Source organism: Euprymna scolopes, chromosome 7, assembly GCF_053919585.1.
Source record: "Euprymna scolopes isolate OS-2025 chromosome 7, ASM5391958v1, whole genome shotgun sequence".
NCBI classification, from domain to species: domain Eukaryota; kingdom Metazoa; phylum Mollusca; class Cephalopoda; order Sepiida; family Sepiolidae; genus Euprymna; species Euprymna scolopes.
The window spans coordinates 36,471,305-36,493,093 of record NC_136488.1 but is presented as its reverse complement, the minus strand read 5'-3'; the positions used below and the strand labels follow the sequence as shown (position 1 = coordinate 36,493,093).

The following is a 21,789-nucleotide window of genomic DNA, read 5'->3' as shown; positions in this document are numbered from 1 at the left end:
AAAAAAAATGTTCTTGTTCAGAATTCAATTAAAAAACAAAAATAAAGAAAACCTATGATGAAACAAAAATATCATATTCCAAAAATCATAAATTGATTCAGTAGTTTTATTTTTTATCAAGAAAAGAATTAATGAGATTTTGTAGGCATTCCAACATAAATCTTGCAAGCTTGAATTGAGTTATTTCCCTTTATTGATTTCAGCTTGTTTACAAAACGGTGGACAAGATGACCATTTATTTTAGTTACTCATAAAATTTGATTTTCTTATTTAAAAATAAAACTACATGATAAATTAATGTCATTTTTGGAAAATTATATTTTCATTGCATTACAGATATGTATATCATACACCTCTTTCCTTATTTTTGTTTTTTCATGAGGGGTATTCTGGACAGGCACCATATCTTCAGTTTTGATGGATACTATCTGTAAAAGTGCTTGCATGAATAGTTTAAAGTAAAACAAGGGTTATACAGTTCCTAATCGTATTTTAGCTGATCTGACATTCTTTAATTCTAAAAACAAGAACTCTAACATAACGAGAAGCAATGCTGTGATAGGTGGAGAAGGACTGATGTTACTTTGGAGTTTTCCAACTTCTATGACAGTTGCTTAACTGGTTAGTTAAAGATAAAAAGTAAATTTTTGTTTACCTGTTAATGCCGGACTTTTTGCTACTGCTCCAAACTTATAACTTCTACTCGGAAACGTCTGTGAACAGCTCTCCACTTCCATGATATCTGATTTTTCTTTCAATTTCTTGCCTTGACAGTTTTCAGCTTCAGTGCAACCTTCATTCTCTTCCAGAAACTGAGTCATTTGCATACTTGGAGCTAAACTTCCATTCATTTGTGTCATTTCTGTTTTCCGGAGACTGTTGAAGACTGGCTCGGAGGCGGTCTGCCAAATCAAAGCATCTCCGTCATCAGCATCAACGGACATATTTTCTTTATGTTCAATTTCAGAATCACTTATCAGCGTTTCATTTCCCCAGTTTTCTGGCGGCAGAGTTTGGTCAGCATCAAACTCACAATTCTCTGCCTTATTATTCTCTCGACTTCGGCTACGCCGGCTGAATTTCTTCTCTTCAAAAGAAAGCCGTTTTACATTTTGTCCATTCTGAACAAACTGCAGAAGAGAAGTCGTCTCATTTTCATTCGTCTCCATTTTCTTTTCTGGCTTTTCATCTTTTTTTGTTGGACTAAAATTTTCATTTGAGGACTGTTTGCGCTTTTTACGTAGTGGCGATTTTGTGGGTGATTTGAAAGTATTTCCCAAATCAGACAGAACAGACTTGCGAGATGTCACAGTTTTATCAGAATCATTTAGCTTTTCTGATGGTTCAGACACGACAGGACTTGTTGGACAACTATTTGATTTTTCACAAATTTCTTTATCGGAAAATGCGGCTTTTGGAATGGAATCGTTTTTTTTTTGAATCGTAATATTTTTGGAAGATTCGCCAGATGCTACTCGAACCAAATCCGTATCGCTCAATATGTTTGACTTATTGCATGGGCTTTCAACAACTAAGCATTTATCTACAGTTTCTTCAGCACCATCAGAATTATCCTGATCCGTTTCGAAATCAGAATCCCAAGGATTGAATAGTGCCAATGTATCTGGGATTACCGTAAGCTCATTTGATTCTACAGATTTTTTATCAGTTGTCTCCGTAGCACAGGTATCAGGAAAACATGTTTCAGGGACGTTTAGTAAAGGAGCAGTAGGAGATGGTTTGGTATTCTTTGCACGCATACTGGGCGGATTTTGATTAGCATTCTCTTCTGGGGATCCCTGACAAAATAAATAAATAAAATAATAAGTAATAAAAATAATATTACTAAAATAACAAATAAATAGAAAAGAAATAATAAAAAAAAATATAAAATGATAATAAAAAGTATAACTAAATAAAAAACCTCTATCTCTACTATTATATAAAAGAAACTTTGTGTGTGTGTGTTTCCTATGGACTTGGAAATGGCTAGGCCGATTTTTTTTAAATTTCACACGATGATTCTTGATGTATCTGGGAGTGTTCTTCTGTAGGTTTTGTATCAGAATGCATCTAGTAAGTATTGAAAATCGATAATTGAAAAAATCCGATTAAAGAAAGAGGTCTGAGTTTGACCAAAATTAACACTTTTATACAATCTAACATAACAAGTTAATTGAGAAGTTTTATCACCACACAAGCAGAAAGGCTCAGCCTATAAAATCAACTGTAGAGTCTTTTATAAAACAGGGATGTGTTTGAAAGGAATAATACTTTTTAGATTAGAATTGAACCATGATATTTGACTTTGGTATGTTTAACTTTTATTCGAGTCATTATGTAAAAATAGTTTCATAAAATAAGCAACTGATTCTTTGATGAGACAAGGACACGTTCGAAATAAATGTTTCTTTTTAGAGCACAATTGAACCATGATACTTGACTTTTGCATTTTAAACTTTAAGTGAAGCCATTATTTACAGATAATTTTATAAAATCAACAGTAGATTTTCTATAGTGCAATGTAGACTACAATGTATTGTGGACAACATCACGGTGGGGAGGCTTGTGAAGCTTCCTCCTGTACACTGGGGAGGGGTTCCCAAACTACAATCGGTAATCAGTCAATTTGATAAAAAAAAAAATGGGCGATTTCACTGATTTCGATGACAATAAAAGTATGGGAGGGTGGAACATCATTCAATCCCGGACATCGAGTCTCCCTGCTAGTATGTCTCTAAAAATAAAATGATGTGTCTGTCTGTCTTTCTGGTACAGACTTTTTTTTTTTTACAAAGGAGTCACCACTTATCAAGGCCAGGAAGCCACTTGAAGATAAGAGTTAATGAGTGTACAATGATCAAGGGGAACATGTCATAGTAATCGTTAGTAATGGAAATTTGATAAATTGGATTACTTAATGAAGAATTTGTTCACATTGGACCTGAAGACAATCATATTGTAGTCAGTTGGAAAGCAGGAAAACGGAACAGAGTTCCACAAGCATGCAGTTCTAAGAAAGAAGCTTTATTCATGGAATCTATGTTTAGGTTTAGGCACAGATAAAGAGTGAGGAAAATTATTGATAGCGATTTCAACTAGATGAGTGTTTTTCGTGAAAGTCAAGCCAAGGAGGACCATAGATTGGAGCTCAGACGAGCACTTGCCATGAAAATAACGATAAAACAGGGACAGGCTCACAACATCTCTTTTTTAGAAACTATTGAATGATATTTAACCAAATCTTGCATAACGATAACTCAAAGAGTGTAGAGTTATGAAAGGGTTAAAAAAAGAAGTAAAAGCCACTGCCCACAGGAAGCTGGAAATTTCTATTATAAAAACTATTTATGCAAATGGAGATAATAAAAGACAAAGAAAAAAATCTCTTGAAATTTTCAAAAGGTGCAAAATTATCCCAAATTATTTTTATTTCCAATTTTCCCTTCTGGGGATGAAGGATCCTACCAGATGCCAGACATTTATCCGCTATATCATACATTCCAACCAAGAGATCTTTTTAAGATTCAAAGCATCCATCTAGATGCAACTGATGTATCTCTCTTGCACTTGGTTCACTGGGTATATTTGCCAGGTAGTTTTTGAAATTATTTTTCATAAATCCAGTTGCTCCTATAATTACTGGAATAATGGAGTTCTTCCTAAGATTTCAGTTTCTTTTCATGTACATAGCTATAAGAATTCCATAGTGTATGGTCTATGACTTATTTCCAACTGTTCTTTGTAGTATGTGTTCACAGGACTTCAGGACTTGCTGCTATATTCATTATTCAATTTTTTACAGATCATCCAATAGAGATATCGGCTATGCCAAGTTAAATTCTTATCGGATATATCATCATCATTTCCACACTAATAGTGCTGGGAAAGGTATGATGCTGCAATTTCATTGAAACCTATAGGTAAAAATAACAATTTGTTTTAAGCTAATTCTATATAATGAACTGCTTAAAATACTGTATGTTAATGTAAATTGTCCTCAAAAGGGTTCGCTTACCATTATAGAGAGAAACCAAACCAAATTATCTGATATGAGCCGTGGAAATGAAATAAAAAAAAAAGAGTAACTTTGAAGGATTGCGAGATGAAACCAAGTTATGACTATATTAAAATTTTCAATTTAATTTATATCAAAATTTTAAAATTAAAAAATACTAACCTTATAAAAAGCACGTTTTTGGGAAACCTTTAGTCGAAGTCGATTGTTCTTTTGGTTTTCAGGGCTGGATTTGGGAGAGGCACTGACAACAAAAAAAAAGAAACACTATATCATCCTCATCATTAACTCTTAACATCCTCTACTGCTCAAAACCACATTGACCCAAAGTAATTTTTATATTATCAATCTGCCCAAGAATGCATTAAATGATAACTCTTTGTTTGTGTGTGATGGTAGCTAAATGGTTAATGACAACGACTGAAAACCTAAGTATGCTAAGTTTGAACCCAGTTTGTTCCACAGAAACACTTTCATCAAATCCACACTTGACTGTGTGTCTAATCTCCTGGAGGAAGTAAATCAAATCTCTTTGTTTAAATCTATTTTTAAAAACATTTCAAAGTTCTCATAAAAGGTAAATAATTGTTACCAGTCGTAATCAAACTTGTATCCGGGTGCTGTTACTAATTTAGGACCATGTGCATTATTTGGAGAAAATATCTTGCAAAATGTTTGGTTTTGACAAAGACTCAAATAATTTATTTGATGACTATATCATTTGGTTCTTGTCCAGAATTCTCCCTATATTAAAACACAAAAATAAAGGAAGATCTGTATGATGCATGTACTTGTGTATGTGACATAACAAAACAAAAATATCATATTTCAAAAATCACATAAATTGATCAAATAGTTTTATTTTTAAATACAAAAAAAATTGAATTATATGGGTATTCATACTGTCTCGCCTGCCATTTTGAAAAAATTTTCAAAAAACAAAGGAAGATAACTCTAACAATTCATACTAGATTTTTGTTGTAATGCCTATGAATTCCAATTAATTGCTTAAAAATGATTTTCTTTATAAAAATAAAACTATACGTATCATTTGAATTCTTTGAACTACTGTTTTCATCTTGAGTGTTCTTTGTAGGTTTTGGTTGATGTAATCTCCAACCTTCAAGCATATCCTGTTGAACTCTGGAATCTTTCTATGAAACTCGGGAATCTGCACAGAATTTAGAACAGGACCCTTTATTTAATCCATGGGGGTAGCATGCTTTTGCACAAGTACCTGTGATGCAGTGGATAAAGTACATGGTAAAATCCAGTTACTAACTTCTCTGGAGGGTGAAGGTTCAATTGCGAAATAGAATTGCAAATTATTTAGACTCCAATCCAATCATGGCTGATGAAACAAAAGCATGCAACTCCTGTGGATTAAATAAAAGCTTTGGTTCAAAATTCCATGCAGATTCCTGAGTTCGACAAGATACACCTGCAGACAGAGGTTACATCGATCAAAACGTACAAAAAGTAGTCAAGATGAAAATGGTAGTCCAAAGAATACGAAGAATCAATTTTCATCTAAAAAATTCAGAACCGTAAAAATAAAACTACTTGATCAATTTACCTAATTTTTGGAATATGATATTTACATTTTTCTTTATTTTTGTTTTAATATAAGGAAAATTCTTGATGATGATTATGATGGTATCTTTTCATTTTAAACTTATCATGTAAAGTTGATTTTTTTTTTGTGAGTCGTACTTACAGACTTTAACTGAATAGTATGAACATAATAACTTGTAGTCTTATAAAATACTAGCCTGGGTGCCTGGCGTTGCCTGGGTGTTTGGAGGTGTGTGTTGAGCAAAAAAAGTGGTAGAAGGCAGGCTCGAACCTGTACCGCGAAGCAGGAAAAGAACATGAAAAAAAAAAGTGACGTCTTTGCCATTGCGCCCATCGCCAAACCAGAAGAATCAAAATGGCTAGTCAATCAAAAAGAAAGGATGACTTTTGAAAATATCGGCGAAAAAAGCGACCCCTCACTGTTGAAAAGTGCCCAGTTGAGAGTAAAGAAATTAATGTTTTTAGCCAATTTTTCAATATTTGTCTTCCGAAGGGTCAAGCTTCAAAACGATACCAATCTCATGAAAATCCATTGCCTCTGTTGGAAGTTTTAGGCAGACATAAAAACATACAGACATTTAAACAGACAGGTGAGATTTATATTATAGAAGATGTAGTTCAAGATTGTGCTGGATGCTGATTGATAAAACAAGATGGAGAGATGTTCAAAACATTCACCATATAATTAAATAGTATTCTATGAAAATGATCATACGAATTAGGAGTTTAGTGAAAATGTCTTATGCATGGAGAAATGTTTATATGAAACTTACACAAGAAATAGGCTTTTAAATGTAAACTGTATTTGATTTGATAACACAAAGACAATAAGGAATAAAGATAGAAATCTTACTTCTTGTTCTGATCAGAAGTGAAAGAGTGATGTTGACCATTCAACTGAGCTTCTGTAAAAAAAAAAAAAAAAAATTCCATAAACTTTTTTTTCTAGTTTAAGTAAGATTGTGATACTATGATTGAGGTTGTTGAGTGCTGGAGAGGTAAGAAAATGACAAAAGAAAAGGAAATAAGTTCAGTGAGTCATAAAAGAACTTATCAATAGACAATGGATAGAAATTTGTTTTTAACACAGAAAAAGAGAAATAAGGGTAGGTTTTAAATTAGGGCGTGACGAATGGTGATAGCAAACGGACTAAGCAATTAACTAATAATCGAACAATAGGAATGACGCTTATCAGAGGGTGTCAGTCATATGCTTGGTCAGTTGAGGCTTGAACTCTGAGATGGAGAATTGGAGTTTGAACGCCACTGAAGACGGATCATGGTTTTGATCAGATCGAGAGCCCTTGAACAAACAGAGATGAATTAATCAACTAACTGACGGAGATGGCCTCGACAGTAGATATAATTGTGGATCTTAGCGTATAGAGGGTAGTTTCACACACACTCAAATTTCAACCGATATGTATGTGAAGTATTGGCATTGTGTTTTTTTTTGTTTTGTTATATTTTACTTTTATACTTGCGAACCCGGCAACCGGTTAGTGGGGTCACAAGATTATATAAATCAATTGGCAGTAATTATCACTTTCTACACAGATGAGAATGTAAGTTCGGAACACATATATCTGTATGACGTTTTTGAATTTTTTTTGAGATGAGGATTGGTTATTTGTATTATTATTCATCGGATTACTGTTCTCATCTTGAGTGTGATTTTCACAACATTTCGGTCGATATAATCTCCGACCTTCTTCAGGTGTATCTTTTTGAACTCGGAAATGTTTCTGTCGAACTCAGGAATTTGAACAGAATTTTAAGCGGAACCCTTTATTTACTTCACGGGATTAGCATGCTCTTGTTGCGGCAGCCATGACTGGATAGAGGTTCTAAGTAATTCGCAAATGTATATTTCGGTCACCCACACTGAGAATTGAACCTTCAGGAGAATATCACTTCTATAATTGATTTTTCCCAGTACTCTAATCACTGCGCCACGGGTCAAGAGTTCAACAAGATACACCTGAAGAATGTCGGAGGTTATATCGACCGAAATGTTGTGAAAATCACACTCAAGATGAGAACAGTAGTCCGATGAATAATAATACACGTTTGTAAGTTGAAAAATAATCATGAATATTTATTTAAAAAATATTGCTGTTATATATACACGCACACAACACTTTTTAACTCCTTAAAAACCCTTTTAGAATGAGTGCTTTATTCGAAATCGATAGTTGAATATGGTTAAACTTATGCTCATTTACTAATTACTGTGCATCAGATACCATAATACTTAGTTTGCGACACCTTATCATAACAAAGGTCCATACAAAATTATATATATATATATATATATATATATATATATATATATATATATATACTAGCAGGCCGCTCGGCATAGCCCAGTCATAAAATACATTTAAATATGATATTTTTATTAATGCAGATTTCGTATCTATTATTATATCGGACCCAATATATAGTAATGATTTAAAAAGTTGAAAAAAAAAAAAAATGACTCACCACTAAGAATCGAAACCAAAACATTTAGCTTATGATTTACTTTTCCCTTTGACGTTAATATCTGAGCTATGGAGACATGTTTTCTACAAGGCTAAAAGTTAAAACATGGACCAATAACTATTACGTTACGCATGCATATTTGTAATGCCATCATTTGACCATAACCTGGAAAATTCTATTTTTTTTAATTTTCACACTTTTGCTCCGATTTTCCCCAGCATCTGTCTCTACCACTGTACAGAACCTTTTGGAAAGCCTTTTTTAAAAAAAAAATTAAGTTGAGTCATCTGGTACTCTTGCAGAATTTGACCCAGATTCTTGGAATTTCCGATCAATCATGGATTGGGGGTACAAACGCCAATTATCGGATTAAGCCTGGTGTTTGAATGTTGAACACTTTTTTAAGGGAATTAAGAAAAATGTCGTCAACCTAGGCACAAAATGCAACATTCTGACTTCCTCTTGTTGAATACTCTCTGTTTACAGTTTATACCTGCTGACTTGACATTTAAAAGTACTTAATTTTTGTCAATTCCTGCGTTAACTGCTAGCAGACTGGAGGTAAAATACCGACCTCTAGCGTCAAGAGTGACTTTGTGACTGGCAGTAATTTTCATTTCCTACACTAATGATTGTGTAAGCATAAACACTAGTAGCTGTAGGTATAAAAACAATTGTTAATATTTATTTAAAAAATATTTTCTCTTTCTCTATGTGTGTGTATTATATATATAATTTTTATTATATAGATATACTTTAAGGTGATATAATATATTGCGTATGGATTTTCAGTATTTACTTCAACACTGCTAAATATTATTAATAGTAGTAATAGTATAAAAGTAGTAATAGTATTAGTATGAAAATAGTAGTAGTAATAGTATGAAATTAATTAAGTTACAAAGAGGTGTCCATGTTTCATTTCCATGGGGAATCATCCAGCTAAGTGCACAGATTTAAACTGAATTAATAACAAAAATCTGTGCACTTAGCCTGATGATTTCTTGTGGGTATGAAACATGGATTCTTCTGTAGCCTAATTGCCATCTATTTCCATACTACTATTATATGGTAGTATAATTTATTATTGTAAAATCTTTATATTGCAAATATATATATATTCATACTACTATTATATGGTAGTATAATTTATTATTGTAAAATCTTTATATTGCAAATATATATATATATATATATATATATATATATATATATATATATATATATATATATATTCATACTACTATTATATGGTAGTATAATTTATTATTGTAAAATCTTTATATTGCAAAGAGTGAGAGCAAGACAACTTACCCAAATACTGAATCATTTTCTCTTTCTCACTTAAACTCCGCTTATAGGCCTCTTCAAGAGAATCAAATGAACGTCTCAGGTGATCACAATTCTTACATGAGGCATCGGTTCTGCAAGACACAAAAAAAATACAATACAAAGTAAATAAATGATAATGGTAATATCTGGAAAGGCTTGCTAGTCTATAATGCTATCTTATTAATAAGATCAAGAAAGGTCATAGGAGTCAGTCACATCTTTTAAAAGCATTATTTTGTAAAGTTTAAATTTGAGAAAACTGAGTAATACTGTATAATTTTTAATTAAATGAAAAAAAAAACATTTTTCTGACACTTTCAGTGACATCCACCCTAATCATAGAAGATTCTGTAATTTTTTTCCCCCCTCATTTTGTTGGTGATGGTGGCCCCTAGAAGAGAAAAATTGTTTGTCCGATCTCGTTGACAACTGTATTAAAGTAAAATTGTATGTGTGCTGCGTAGTTGGCATACAAATTGAATAGGAGCTGTCATATCTTTTAAAAGAATTATTTCATAAGGTTAAATCCGAAAATTAAAATAAGAAAAAAAAACAAAAAAAAAAAAAAACAAGTAATTACAGCATCACTTTTAGCATTACCAATAAAATGAAGAAAAAAGAAAAAAAATTACAAAGTCTTCTTTTGTTATTAGGGTGGATGCCATGCCACTGAAAGTCTCCAAAAAAAAAAAAAAGAAGATTTTTCATTTAATACAACATTATACAGCTTTATTCAGTTTTATAAAATTTTCAAATTGAACCCTATAAAAAAATGCTTTCAAAAGATATAACAATGACTATTTAATTTTTGCATCAATCATGTGACACAGATCGGATCTGAATTTAATACAATCATCAACGAGATTAAATGTACAAGTTTTCTCTTTGAGGGGCCACCACCTCTAGACTTAGCATCAACAAAATGAAAAAAAATTTTTTTAAAGTACAAAATCTTTTAAGATTAGAGTGGGTACCAATGGAAGTTTCAAAACAAAATAAAAAAAAATTAGTTAAAAAAAATGATTTTTCATTTAATAAAAAGTTATACAATATTCAGTTTTCTAAAATTTTCAAATTTTAACCTATGACAATATTTGGAAGAATATGATAGCAAAAAAGTCTATTAAATACTATCTTATTCTATGTCATAAATATAATTTTACAAGATGGTCATTTTTAAAAATTTGCTTTATTTGTAAATGATAAAAAGGAAAACTGCAAAATTAGTTATTCCATTGGTACCAAAATTGCACCGAATTCACATACTTACCGAGATAAGGCGGCTTTTAAATCTTGGTTTTCTTTCTTCAAATTGTTGCATTCTTTTTGAATTTCTTTTCCTTTTTCAAACATTCTGTACACAAAGATAAAAATGGACAGAAAATATTATTTTAAATGTTTACTTATTAGATATTGTAATATTTATATTTAAATGTTTATTTATATATTTTAATATTCTGCTCAAATGTTTATTATATATTTTAATATTTTATTTAAATGTTTACTTCCTAGAAATTGTAATATTTTATTTAAATGTTTACTTATTTTATAGTTTAATACTCTATTTAAATGTTTATTTATATATTATATTATATTTAATTGTTAACTTATATATTTTGATATTTATTCTGCCCGGGCGTAAAATACGCTTAAATATGATGTTTTAATTTGTCCAGATTTCATATATATTACAGATTTGTGACTTCAAAAGTAAAAAAAAAAAGTATTTAGGTACCATCAGCTAGAATCAAAACCGAAACTATAGCATTCAAAGCTGGTGACGTTACCACTGTACCAACGTGACACATATATAAACTGATTAAAAATTAAGATGAATTTACAAAATGTTAAACAATTTTTTTCAATTTTAATCCATTTTTAACCCTTAAAAACAATTTTAACCAGGTAAATTCCTCCGATATTAAAAAACAAAAATAAAGAAAAATCTGTATGACAAAGCAAAAATATTATATTCCAAAAATCACATAAATTGATCAGATAGTTTTATTTTCATAAAGATAATCATTTTGAAGCAATTAATAGGAATTCTTAGGCATTACAGCATAAATCTTGCAAGTTATCTCCCTTCATTTTTTTGTAGATTGTTTTCAAAAGGTGATTTCTTTCGTTACTCATAAAATTTTATTTTCTTATATTAAAATAAAACTAATTGATCAATTTATTTTTAAATAAGAAAATAAAAATAAGAAAATAAAATTTTATGAGTATCCAAAGAGTGATTGTCTTGCCTACCATTTTGAAAAAAAACTCTCAAGAAACAAAAGGAGATAACTCAACAATAATTCATACTTACTAGATTTATGTTGTAATGCCTATGAATTGCTATTAATTTCTTAAAAATGATTTTTCTAAAAATAAAACTACTTGATTAATTTACAGGACTTTTTGGAATACAATATTTTTGTTTCATTACAGGTTCGTAAATCATACAGATTTTTCTTTATTTTTTAACTAGCTGTACCCGGCCACGCGTTGCTGTGGCTCAGTTTGTTAAAATGGAACACATGTGAAAGTAGAGAAAAGTTTGATTTTTTTTTTCAAGAGAATGTACAAATTATTTTTTTTTTTTTAACAGATGTTAAGAAAATAAACAGAAAAATACTTCCATCATTAATTATGCAAAAAAATAAATAAAATACGATAAAACTTGCTGAGTATGCACTGTTTTACGGTTGTTGTAAAAATGGAACGGAAACTTAAATTTCGCTTCATTTTAATCTTTCTTAATTATGTAATTGTCCCCCCCCCCAACGAATATAATCAAAACAGTAACATTCAACAATTGTACTTTATCTATATAAAACACAAAATGGGTGTTTGTATTACTGTACACATAGATTCGAAAAAGTTGTGAAAAAAAAAAAATAAAAACAAATATATAACAAATAAATGTTATCAAAGCCAAGATAAGTTACTTTTCTGCCAAATTGGATAGATATATTTTTCGTGTTTTTATTCAATGTAACATATTTATTCAGCTCGAAAACCATACAGTGTTTACCGATGTATTCGAAAATTCAAGATGGCGTCTCACACCCTCATTAACACCGTAAGTATGGAAGAAGGTGTTATAAATAAAAAACTATACAAAATTTATAACATCTTTTCCCACACTTACCGTGTTAAAGAGAGAATCAGACGCCATCTTGAATGTTCCAATACATCGGTAAACATTGTATGATTTTCGAGCTGAATAAACATGTTACATTGAATTGGGAAAAGATGTTATAAATAAAAAACCTAATGAAATACTGTTAAAAACTCGCTCAATACATGTTAATGCGACATAGGTTGACATATATTCGGCGTGTTTTTAATAGTATTTTGTATATTTTTTTTATTTATAACACCTTTTTCTATACTTACGGTGTTAAAGAGGGTGTGAGACGCCTTCCTGAATTTTCGAATACATCGGTAAACACTGTATGGTTTTCGAGCCGAATAAATATGTTACATTGAATAAAAACACGAAAAAGATATCCAGTTTTGCAGAAAAGTAACTGATCTTGGCTTTGAGAACATTTATTTGTTATGTATTTTTTTTTTTTTTTTGACAACTTTTTCGAATCTATTCTTCGGAGGTTGGAATGGCCCCCCCCCCCCACCTAAAATGTAGTTGGAAAAATCGATTTTATAGTGAGATTTAAGAATGGTTAGTCTAAAAAAAGGGTGAAAAACAAAAGAAATAAGCAATTAATAATTATTACCAAAAGCAATAAATGCTACTTTTTTTTACTGGCACAAATAGAGTTGGATACACAAGTAATAGTCGTAGAGTGATAGAGTGTAAGTAAAACCTGGAATATCCGGTTGTTTCGTTTTAACAATGGAAAGAGCAGAAAATGGAGAGAAAAGAAAGAAAGAAGGAAAGACCGAAAGGAAAGATAAAGATAGGGAAGTACCCCCACCACCATCACCCATAAAGCAAAAAGACAACGAAAGGTAAGAAAGAAAGCAAAAAAGCACGTAAGGAAAGAGCGAAACGGAAGTTGTGTTTGTGTAAGTAAGTTTGGTGCGTTTCACGTAAATGTCAATTTAGGTTTTCATTAAACTTTAACCACGCGGGTTATAACGAAATCGAAGTAATGTAATTGTGAATTCAATTCCAGGTAACGGATTGTGTTCTGTTTGAATCTAATTTTATTATAATAAATGCTTTATAAATTGTGTTTATGTTTTATGCTAACCAATGGCAAGGTAAGCGTGGTTCGTTTCAGTGTAAGTCCAGTCCAGTTTTTAGATAAATTCTAACCGGTGATCGGTTTTAAATGTCTCCTGTGAACGTTCTGGTACGGTGTAAGTGAGTGGCGGTGGTAGGATGAATTTGTTAGAGAGAGTTTACTTTACTACTTCCATTAAATGTAACCGATTTTTACAGTGGACTCTCACCAGACAGAATATAGGAAACTGTGATCAGCGAGATCCTTGATATGTAATAACCCTATAACATACGGCAGATGTCGTGATTCAGTTTGTGAATGATACGGCTGCACCAAATGTATACAGGTGCAGTCCTATAAACGTCAAAGTCGGAGGGGAAAAAATGAGTTCATTTTATTTATAGAGATTAATATTGGGGAATTCTGGACGAGAATCAAAAGTACTTACTTGTTTTTGAGCGCCACCATTTTATCGAATTTGTGTTTATGTTCTTCACGGCACACTGATGACGGGGTAAGAAAAAAAAAAGAAATATAATGATACGTCGTTTAGAAGGGGACATAAAAAGGAAAAGAGTCACAAATTTAAGAAAATAAGATGTGTTCATTCTAACAATGAAAATATAATTTCAAACATACATGAAAGACTTTCTCCCCTCCAAAAAATGGATTATCTAAAAAGAAAATCTTGAGTCATAACTTGACATTTTCTTTTTAATTCTTGTAAAATGTTTTTGACTCCTAATGGGGGTATGTGATGAATGGATTCGCCAATCATTTTTATAACCACCGGCTGTCTAAACAACCAATGAAAACCTTTCAAAATTATTATAAAAATTGTTGAATTTTGGATGCAATCAGTTCGCTGTTAACTAAGCCACAGACCGCATTTGATTCTTGGCCGTCATCTTGGTTACTGCCAATTACTAATCTGAACTACGCCGCCATCTTGGTTACTGCCAATTACTAATCTGAACTATGCCGTCATCTTTGTTCAACATAATGTCTCAAAACTTAACAGTTATAATTTAAACATTTTCATTCATAATTTATTGAAGCATAAACAAACATTGTGGCATATCCAGAACTGAACCTAATTTAAAAAAAAAATACAGGGAAATCTTGATATACGTACCTGTTACGTAATGAAAATGTCATATTCCAAAAGGCATGTAAATTGATCAAGTATTATTTTATGTAAAAAATCTTTCTTTTTTTTTTTTGCTTATTAGTGATGTACTATTACATTGTCGTCATTACAAAATAGATTTTTAAATTTCAGTAGTAAGAATTGAATTGTCTCCCCTTATTAAACAGGTTGGATAAAAACATCTTGTTTCGTCATAAAATTTGATTTTCTTAGTAAAAAAAAAAACAACTACTTGATTGATTTACATAATTTTTGGAATATGACATTTTCATTACATGACAGGTACATATATAATGAAGATTTTTATTTATTATTTTTTGTAATTAGGTTGAATTCTGAACTTGCACCTAAACATTTATTTGATCATTTCATTTCATAAAAAATTCAACCATTACAGTTTCTAAAAATTCTGTTCTTCAAAGGAAAAAAAAAACAGGACAAAAAGGAAAGAAAGAAAAGAAACAGAAAAAAAGAAAAAAGAGAAAAAAAAAGGAAAAAATTATTTATCAATTAAGAAATAAAACTTTAAAATATTTTTTAAATAAATTACTTTTTTTTTTTTTGCCGTTCAGTTTTAATATAAAAGCAAGGTACTTGTACAGTTTAATCAAGACATTAAAAAATGAAAATATCGAGAAAAAAAAGTTATATTGTACATATCCATTTTGAACTGAAGATCTCCAAAAAAAATTTCACTTAATTTGATCTAGTAGTTTTCTTTTTTACAACGGAAAAACATGTTTTTATGACAGCACGTTGAAGACAGAGATCTTGGAATTTAAAAATTTTTGTTTGGATTTTAGAAACGCCACGGGGAGATAACTCAATGTAAAGCACCGACACTCCCTCCCCATCTTTAATACTAGCTTTTCTTCCTAAAAATCGAACCTTTTGCTTGGTATCATAAATTGTTTTTTGCTGTAAAACAAAAACTACTTGATGAAATTAAGTGAAATTTTTTTTCCGGAGAACTTCATTCCATAACGGATACGTACAATTTAAACTTTTTTCGATATTTTCATTATTTAATGTACTGATTAAACTGTACAAGTACCAAAAGCGATACTACTAGTTATTTTCTACCATTCTGTAGTCAAATAGACAAAAAAAAAACTTGAGTTCTGGTCCAGAATTTCTGTATATTAAAAAAAATCAAGAAAACTACTAGTTCAATAGTTCTGATATTACACATTTCTCTTAGTTGTTAGGTAAAGATGAAATCATGTTAAAATCAAAGATTTTGAAGGGAGTGATTTCAGGCCTGGATGGTTTGATATGAAATTTCCCTGTGATAAAATATGCCTCAGCAATGCAAGTCTTACTAGTCACAAACCTGTAAACTACCTCCTTCAAGGAGTAACCCAACCTGTAATTTCAATTTTCCTATTATTTAGCTTTTGTTGGGGATGAAGCATCCTACCAGATGCCAGACATTCACCTAATATTTCAGACACTTTAATCAATTTTTTAAGATTCCAACTGTCGCTTTAAGTGCAAGTGCTTGTATCTTTCTTGCATTTGGTTCATCAAGTATATTCGACAAAATTTGTGTAGTAAAATGTGGCAAGCTGTATAAGTTTTTTTATTTATTTGCAAAATATTATCCTCACATTTTACTGCATAGGTTCTAGTGAATTTCCATCATTCCAGTAATCATAGAAATAATGAGATTCATGAAAAAGAATTTTAAAAACTACCAGCAAATATAACGAAGTGTAAGAGAGATAGTGAGAGAATGTCTGGCATCCAGTAGGAGTCCTCATTCTTCAGCAAAAACAAAAATTCTAAAAAAAATTGAAAGGGACAAAGCCCAATCAACTACTTGCATAGGACAACATGTTTGCAATTACTATGCCAGAGTGTATAAGAGTATGGCGGGTTTGAAAAGCCATATTCAATATATGAATTTAATGAACAAACAATGGCAACACTGTGTATAGAGTTTGTTTCCACCACTCTCGAGCACAGTAATTGCAAACATGTCCTATACAAGTAGTTGATTTGACTCTGTTCCTTTTCAATTGTTTTAGCATTTTGTATTTGCTGGAGATGAGGAATCCTACTGGATGTCAGACATTCATCCACTATTTCATACATTCCAACTGAGAGATTTTTTAAACATTTTCACTGTCTTTTTAACTGCAATTGTTTGCATCTCTCTTGCACTTGTTTCACAGGGTATATTTTCCAGAGAGTTTTTGAAATTCTTTTTTGTGAGTTCGGTTGTTTCTATAATTACTGGAATGAGGGAGATCATCCTAAGGTTCCAATTTCTCTTCATTAGTGATGAGACCATTCCAATATTTTTCTCAGATTTTGATACAATCACTGATTTTGTTGTAACTATCCAATTTCTATAGAATAATCAATTCCAATTCTGATTTTAATAAAAAAAAAAAAAGAAGGCCCCTGGAAAAACAAAACCACAGCATAAAAAAAATAATCACTTGCACAACTATAGACTGCCTATTGAGAGTTTGTTAAATAGCATTAAATTTTGTAGAAATTTTCTGATATTTAGAGCTTTTATCAAAAACTTTTTCCTAAAATGAATCATTCATGAGATTAAAATTTAAATATACCAAAGCTATGTTAAAAAAATTAACTAAAAATTTGTTTTACACATTGTTATTCTGCAGTTGTTGTTGTAGCTACTACTACTACTACTACTACTACTATAGAATGATAACCATGAAAACTGACTGAATTTAAACAAAATTTATTTGGGCAACATTGAATCCATCTATTAGTAAATGAATATATAAAAATTTGCAAATGAAACAAGAAAAGACTTACATCTAATTGTCTCCTTGTGTTTGCTATAAACCTCTTTTAAGAGAATTTCCAAAGACTGTGTGTGATTCCGAAGTGTCTCCACAGGTTTGTTATCACAGGATGAGCTTAAACTGAACGACTCTGATTTATTTTCACTCATTTTGGATCAACTTTGTTTGTTTCCTTTGTCTGTTAAAAACAAAAAATAACAAATTTGGATTATTCGTACTGCTGTTCTCATTTGCTGTATTATTTTCACGTTTCGGTTGATGTAATCATGAGGGGCATGCGTAGAAGTGCCTGAGAACGATGTGTGCATGCTTTTACTGGACATTTCTTGAGTACGAGAATGCACTCACTCCAAAGCGATATAAGGACGACACTCGAGTTATTTGTCAGTGGCTTTGTAGGTCGCTCTTAGTCCATGGTGACGGTATTACTTAAGTGTGTATTGGTGTCACTGGTTGATTGAATCCACGTGAACACCCTCGACAGACCCGACAAGCTGCAAAATCCCACCCCCACACTGTAGAGATCCCTAGATGTAAAAGATCTTTCTACTCCAGTAGTTTCTTCCCCAAAACTGCTAGACTTTGGAATTCCATTCCAGGTCACTGCTTCCCCAACTGTACTGACATGCATAAGTTCAAGTGCAACCTGAACCAACATCTCGCTGCCCTAATCCCTACATAGTACCCCAGTAGATGTTTCCCCTGATAGTAGCCCCCTACACCAAAGTGGCAATGTGCCTTGTTTGGGGTGAAAATGTAATAAAAAAAAAAAAATAAAAAAATCGGCATCACTGGTCAAGTCTGTGTCAATGTTATCAGTGCAGATTCATGAGTTTGACAATCGACACCTGAAGGTTACATCCACCTATTGATGATCGATGCCTACGTTCAGTCTCAAGAGACAATGGATACCCCGTGTAAGGGTAGCTGTGTGTGTGTAATTGTAAGGCAAGGGTTGCACAATCTCCAACCACACCTCTCCTGCATCGGCACTGCTTGAGTCCAGTGGTAAGAAGTGCTAGATGACTAGAAACAATGGCGAGATAAGCAGAGAGCACATAAACCACCTGGAATTTCCAAATGGTCACCCATTTTAGTACTGACCACGCTCAAGGTTGCTTAACTTTGGTAATCTAATGGGAACCGGTGTGTCAACGTGATCATGCCGTATATTTACATCAACCAAAATGTTGCAAAAATAGCAATCAAGATGAGAACAGTAGTCCAAATAATACAAATTATCAATCCTCATCTCAAAATCTCAGAAAAAACAATGATTATCATTAATTATCTATATAAATATGAGAGTTGTGATAATCTTTTTGAATGATTAGTTGTTTGCACATTGAATGTGTTAGATCAGGAGTTCTCAACCGGGGTCCACATGGACCCTAGAGGTCCATGGAATATTTCTGGGGGTCCACAGGCAAAACCTAACAAAACTTATTATCATAATTATTATAGTTGTTGTAGAATACTTTATTTGCATTAAATTAGTTTTCATTTAAAAGTAAAGCTTAATTATATAATGTTTCTTTGATTATTAAAACCTCAAAATTTATATGAGTGTAAAATAGAAGATTGTCTTATGACCAATAGTTACAAAGGTGTCCATCAAGATAAAAAGAAGGGAAAAGGAGTCCATGAGTAAAAAAAGGTTGAGAACCACTGCGTTAGATGGTGGGAGGAAAGGTAAATGAGAATAGAGGGAGTAGTAGTAATCAAAACAGTATGGTGAGAGGATGATGTAAATAAGCAACATAAATAAAAAAGAAAAGGAAAGCAGCAGTAGGTGTATCAGAATTTTGGGGGAATTTTTGACACCCCTAACACGAAACTGCGAATAAAGTATAAAAAAAACTCGTAATTTCTCTTTTAAAAGTGAGTTGTTTATTTTTTTTATGGAATATACTTCCAAAATAAACTATTAATGTTGTTTAAAAAATAATAGAAATATTATTTTTTATTTTTTAAAAAACAGTGTTTACAAAGTGCTGGCGCGCCTCCATGCAGCCATTTTTTTTACGTAATGAAATCAATTGAATTTTACGAGTTAATTATTTTTTAATTTTTAAACTTTAAAAATCTATAAAAATTTTCTATTGGTAAAATTTTTACGATATTTTCAGGATCAATGTGAAATTTTATGCTCTTTCCAATAAATCGAATATAATATTTTAGACAAACGTTTTTCTTTTAAATTCACGCCCCCGCCCCCATTTTGAAATGTCTTAAAATTTTAATAATTAATTTACTCACCAGAGTTTTACATTGAAGATAAAAGATCAATAAATAATATATTGTAAATTAAAACAAAAAAAAAAAAAAGAAATGTTTTTTGGAAATTTACCTGTAAAGTCCAAAGTGTAAAACCTTTTTTCTAAAACCACGTTGATTTTTTTTTTTTTTTTTTTAATTGGAAGCCTATATTCTGCTTATATTGTCCAGTAAGTATTGGACACTGACGACATTTTTTTTCTATTTCATTCAATGTTTTATTTTAGATATTTAAAAAAAATTCACTCGATAAAGTAGAATTAAAATGTATTAAATCAAAAATTTATGTATTTCTTTGAGAAAAAGAAAAAAAAAATTCCTTGACTGTTTTTTTTTTAAAGGCATATTTCTTCACACACAAAACTAGACGGTTAACGCGAACATGTAGTTTTTACTTCCTTCTGTCCATCCGTAGTTCTAAACAAGAACAAACCAGTACTTCCGGTGTTTAGATAAGAACATAAAATGCTTATGTAATGGCGCCTTTTTCAAATAGTCGTTTAAAAAATTCTTTTATCTAAAAAATAAATAGAATTTAAAATATAAATATGGATAAATTCTTAACATTGAAGAATGGAACTACACATTGAATAGTATTTTTTATAGGTAAGTGATTTTTTGGAATTTATATCGATTTTTTATAATCGAAGTAAGTAAAATTTCGTTGATTTTCTTCAAATCTTTTTAAAAGAAAACTGATTTAAAAAACAAATATTGCATAATTTGCTATTAAACCTGTTATTTTTTAAAAATTTTGGTCTTTACTCCTTTAATTGAAAAAAAAGGGGGGTTGAATTACATTTTTCAAGTAGTTATAAGCTTGTAAAGATAGTAGGTCGAATTATTCATTTTTTTTCATGCATTCTTAAAGTCGGTTTCTGACACTGCTAAAGCAGCACCCAGCCCAGCAGTAATTGGTACTAAAGATCAGATGACGTAAAAAAAGTAGAATCTCATTTTATTTGAAGAGGGGGGGTGGTCTGCCATAATACTATTTTTTTTTTCTTTTTTGTGAGAATACACTTTGCCAAATATCTTAGACCTCGAGTACCAGAAAGCGTTATTAATCAACCAGTTCTCCATTGTAGAACATTGTAGAACAGAACGCAACGAGTAACCATTTTTTTTTTATTATGTTGAAAATACAAAAAAAGGGGGGGGTGCTCGTTCTGTTTTAAGATCAAGACGTGAGTGTTAAATTTATCAAATGAATACTTATTATTCTAGGTATTGTAGGATTGTACCCCCCCTTTTTTTAAAGTCGAATGTTTAAATGTAAAGAAGAACCAACTATCAACATGAGGAAAGGATTTGTTTGTTAACTCTTCACTTGTTGCGGATGAAACATTCCTAAAATGAAAACAATTTGCTGGAGGATGTTAAAATAGACAAATGACTAAGCTAAAAAAAGAAAAGAAAAAAGGTTTAAATCCTGCAGTAGTGCAATAAATTCATTGCAAAACTACAATTAATCACCATTAAATAACTTCATCAATTCGGTGCATTCGACGAAAAAAAAAACACGTTTTCGGTTTGTTTATTGTTGAATTTTTACTGTATTCACTTCGAACATATATTCAATAATTCATATATTTTTTTCAGGAAAGTGAAATAAGTAAAAAGAAAATGAAGGAAGACAATGAAACTAACCTTTTCGGCAATTATATTTTAAAAAATTACAACTTCAGAAATAATTTAAGGTTGAAACTTGGCGCCATGACACTGGTGCCGGTCAACAACCGATCTCGAATCAATTGTCGTAAAATAATAACACTTATACTTTTGTAACATTAATATTGATAATCAATTTTTTTCAAAACTTATTATTGTGTGATAAGTATTAAATCATTATATGTTGTTCGAACTTATCAACAATGCAAACATTAACCTGTCGTTAAAAGGGTAGTCATCTCTTATCAACAGAGTCAGGTGTCAAAATAAACAAATAGGAAAGTCTTATATTATGATTCTTTAAGGGAATCA

At 31.1% G+C, this 21,789-nt stretch overlaps 1 protein-coding gene across 2 annotated transcripts in view; it reads right to left on the bottom strand.

Annotated features, from left to right (window-relative positions):
- Window positions 1-21,571, bottom strand: part of LOC145279676 (uncharacterized) — a 29,661-nt gene extending 8,090 nt beyond the window's left edge. For both annotated transcript variants that reach the window (XM_080130940.1, XM_080130942.1), the window contains exons 1-8: window positions 21,457-21,571; window positions 17,540-17,707; window positions 14,042-14,096; window positions 10,683-10,766; window positions 9,395-9,504; window positions 6,447-6,498; window positions 4,181-4,262; window positions 656-1,799 (exon numbers count right to left, since the gene is read on the bottom strand). In XM_080130940.1, coding sequence (XP_079987066.1) covers window positions 656-1,799; window positions 4,181-4,262; window positions 6,447-6,498; window positions 9,395-9,504; window positions 10,683-10,766; window positions 14,042-14,096; window positions 17,540-17,678 — 1,666 coding nt within the window. In that variant the 5' untranslated portion in view covers window positions 17,679-17,707; window positions 21,457-21,571. The remainder of the gene's footprint in view (window positions 1-655; window positions 1,800-4,180; window positions 4,263-6,446; window positions 6,499-9,394; window positions 9,505-10,682; window positions 10,767-14,041; window positions 14,097-17,539; window positions 17,708-21,456) is intronic.
- Window positions 21,572-21,789: the final 218 nt, after the last annotated feature.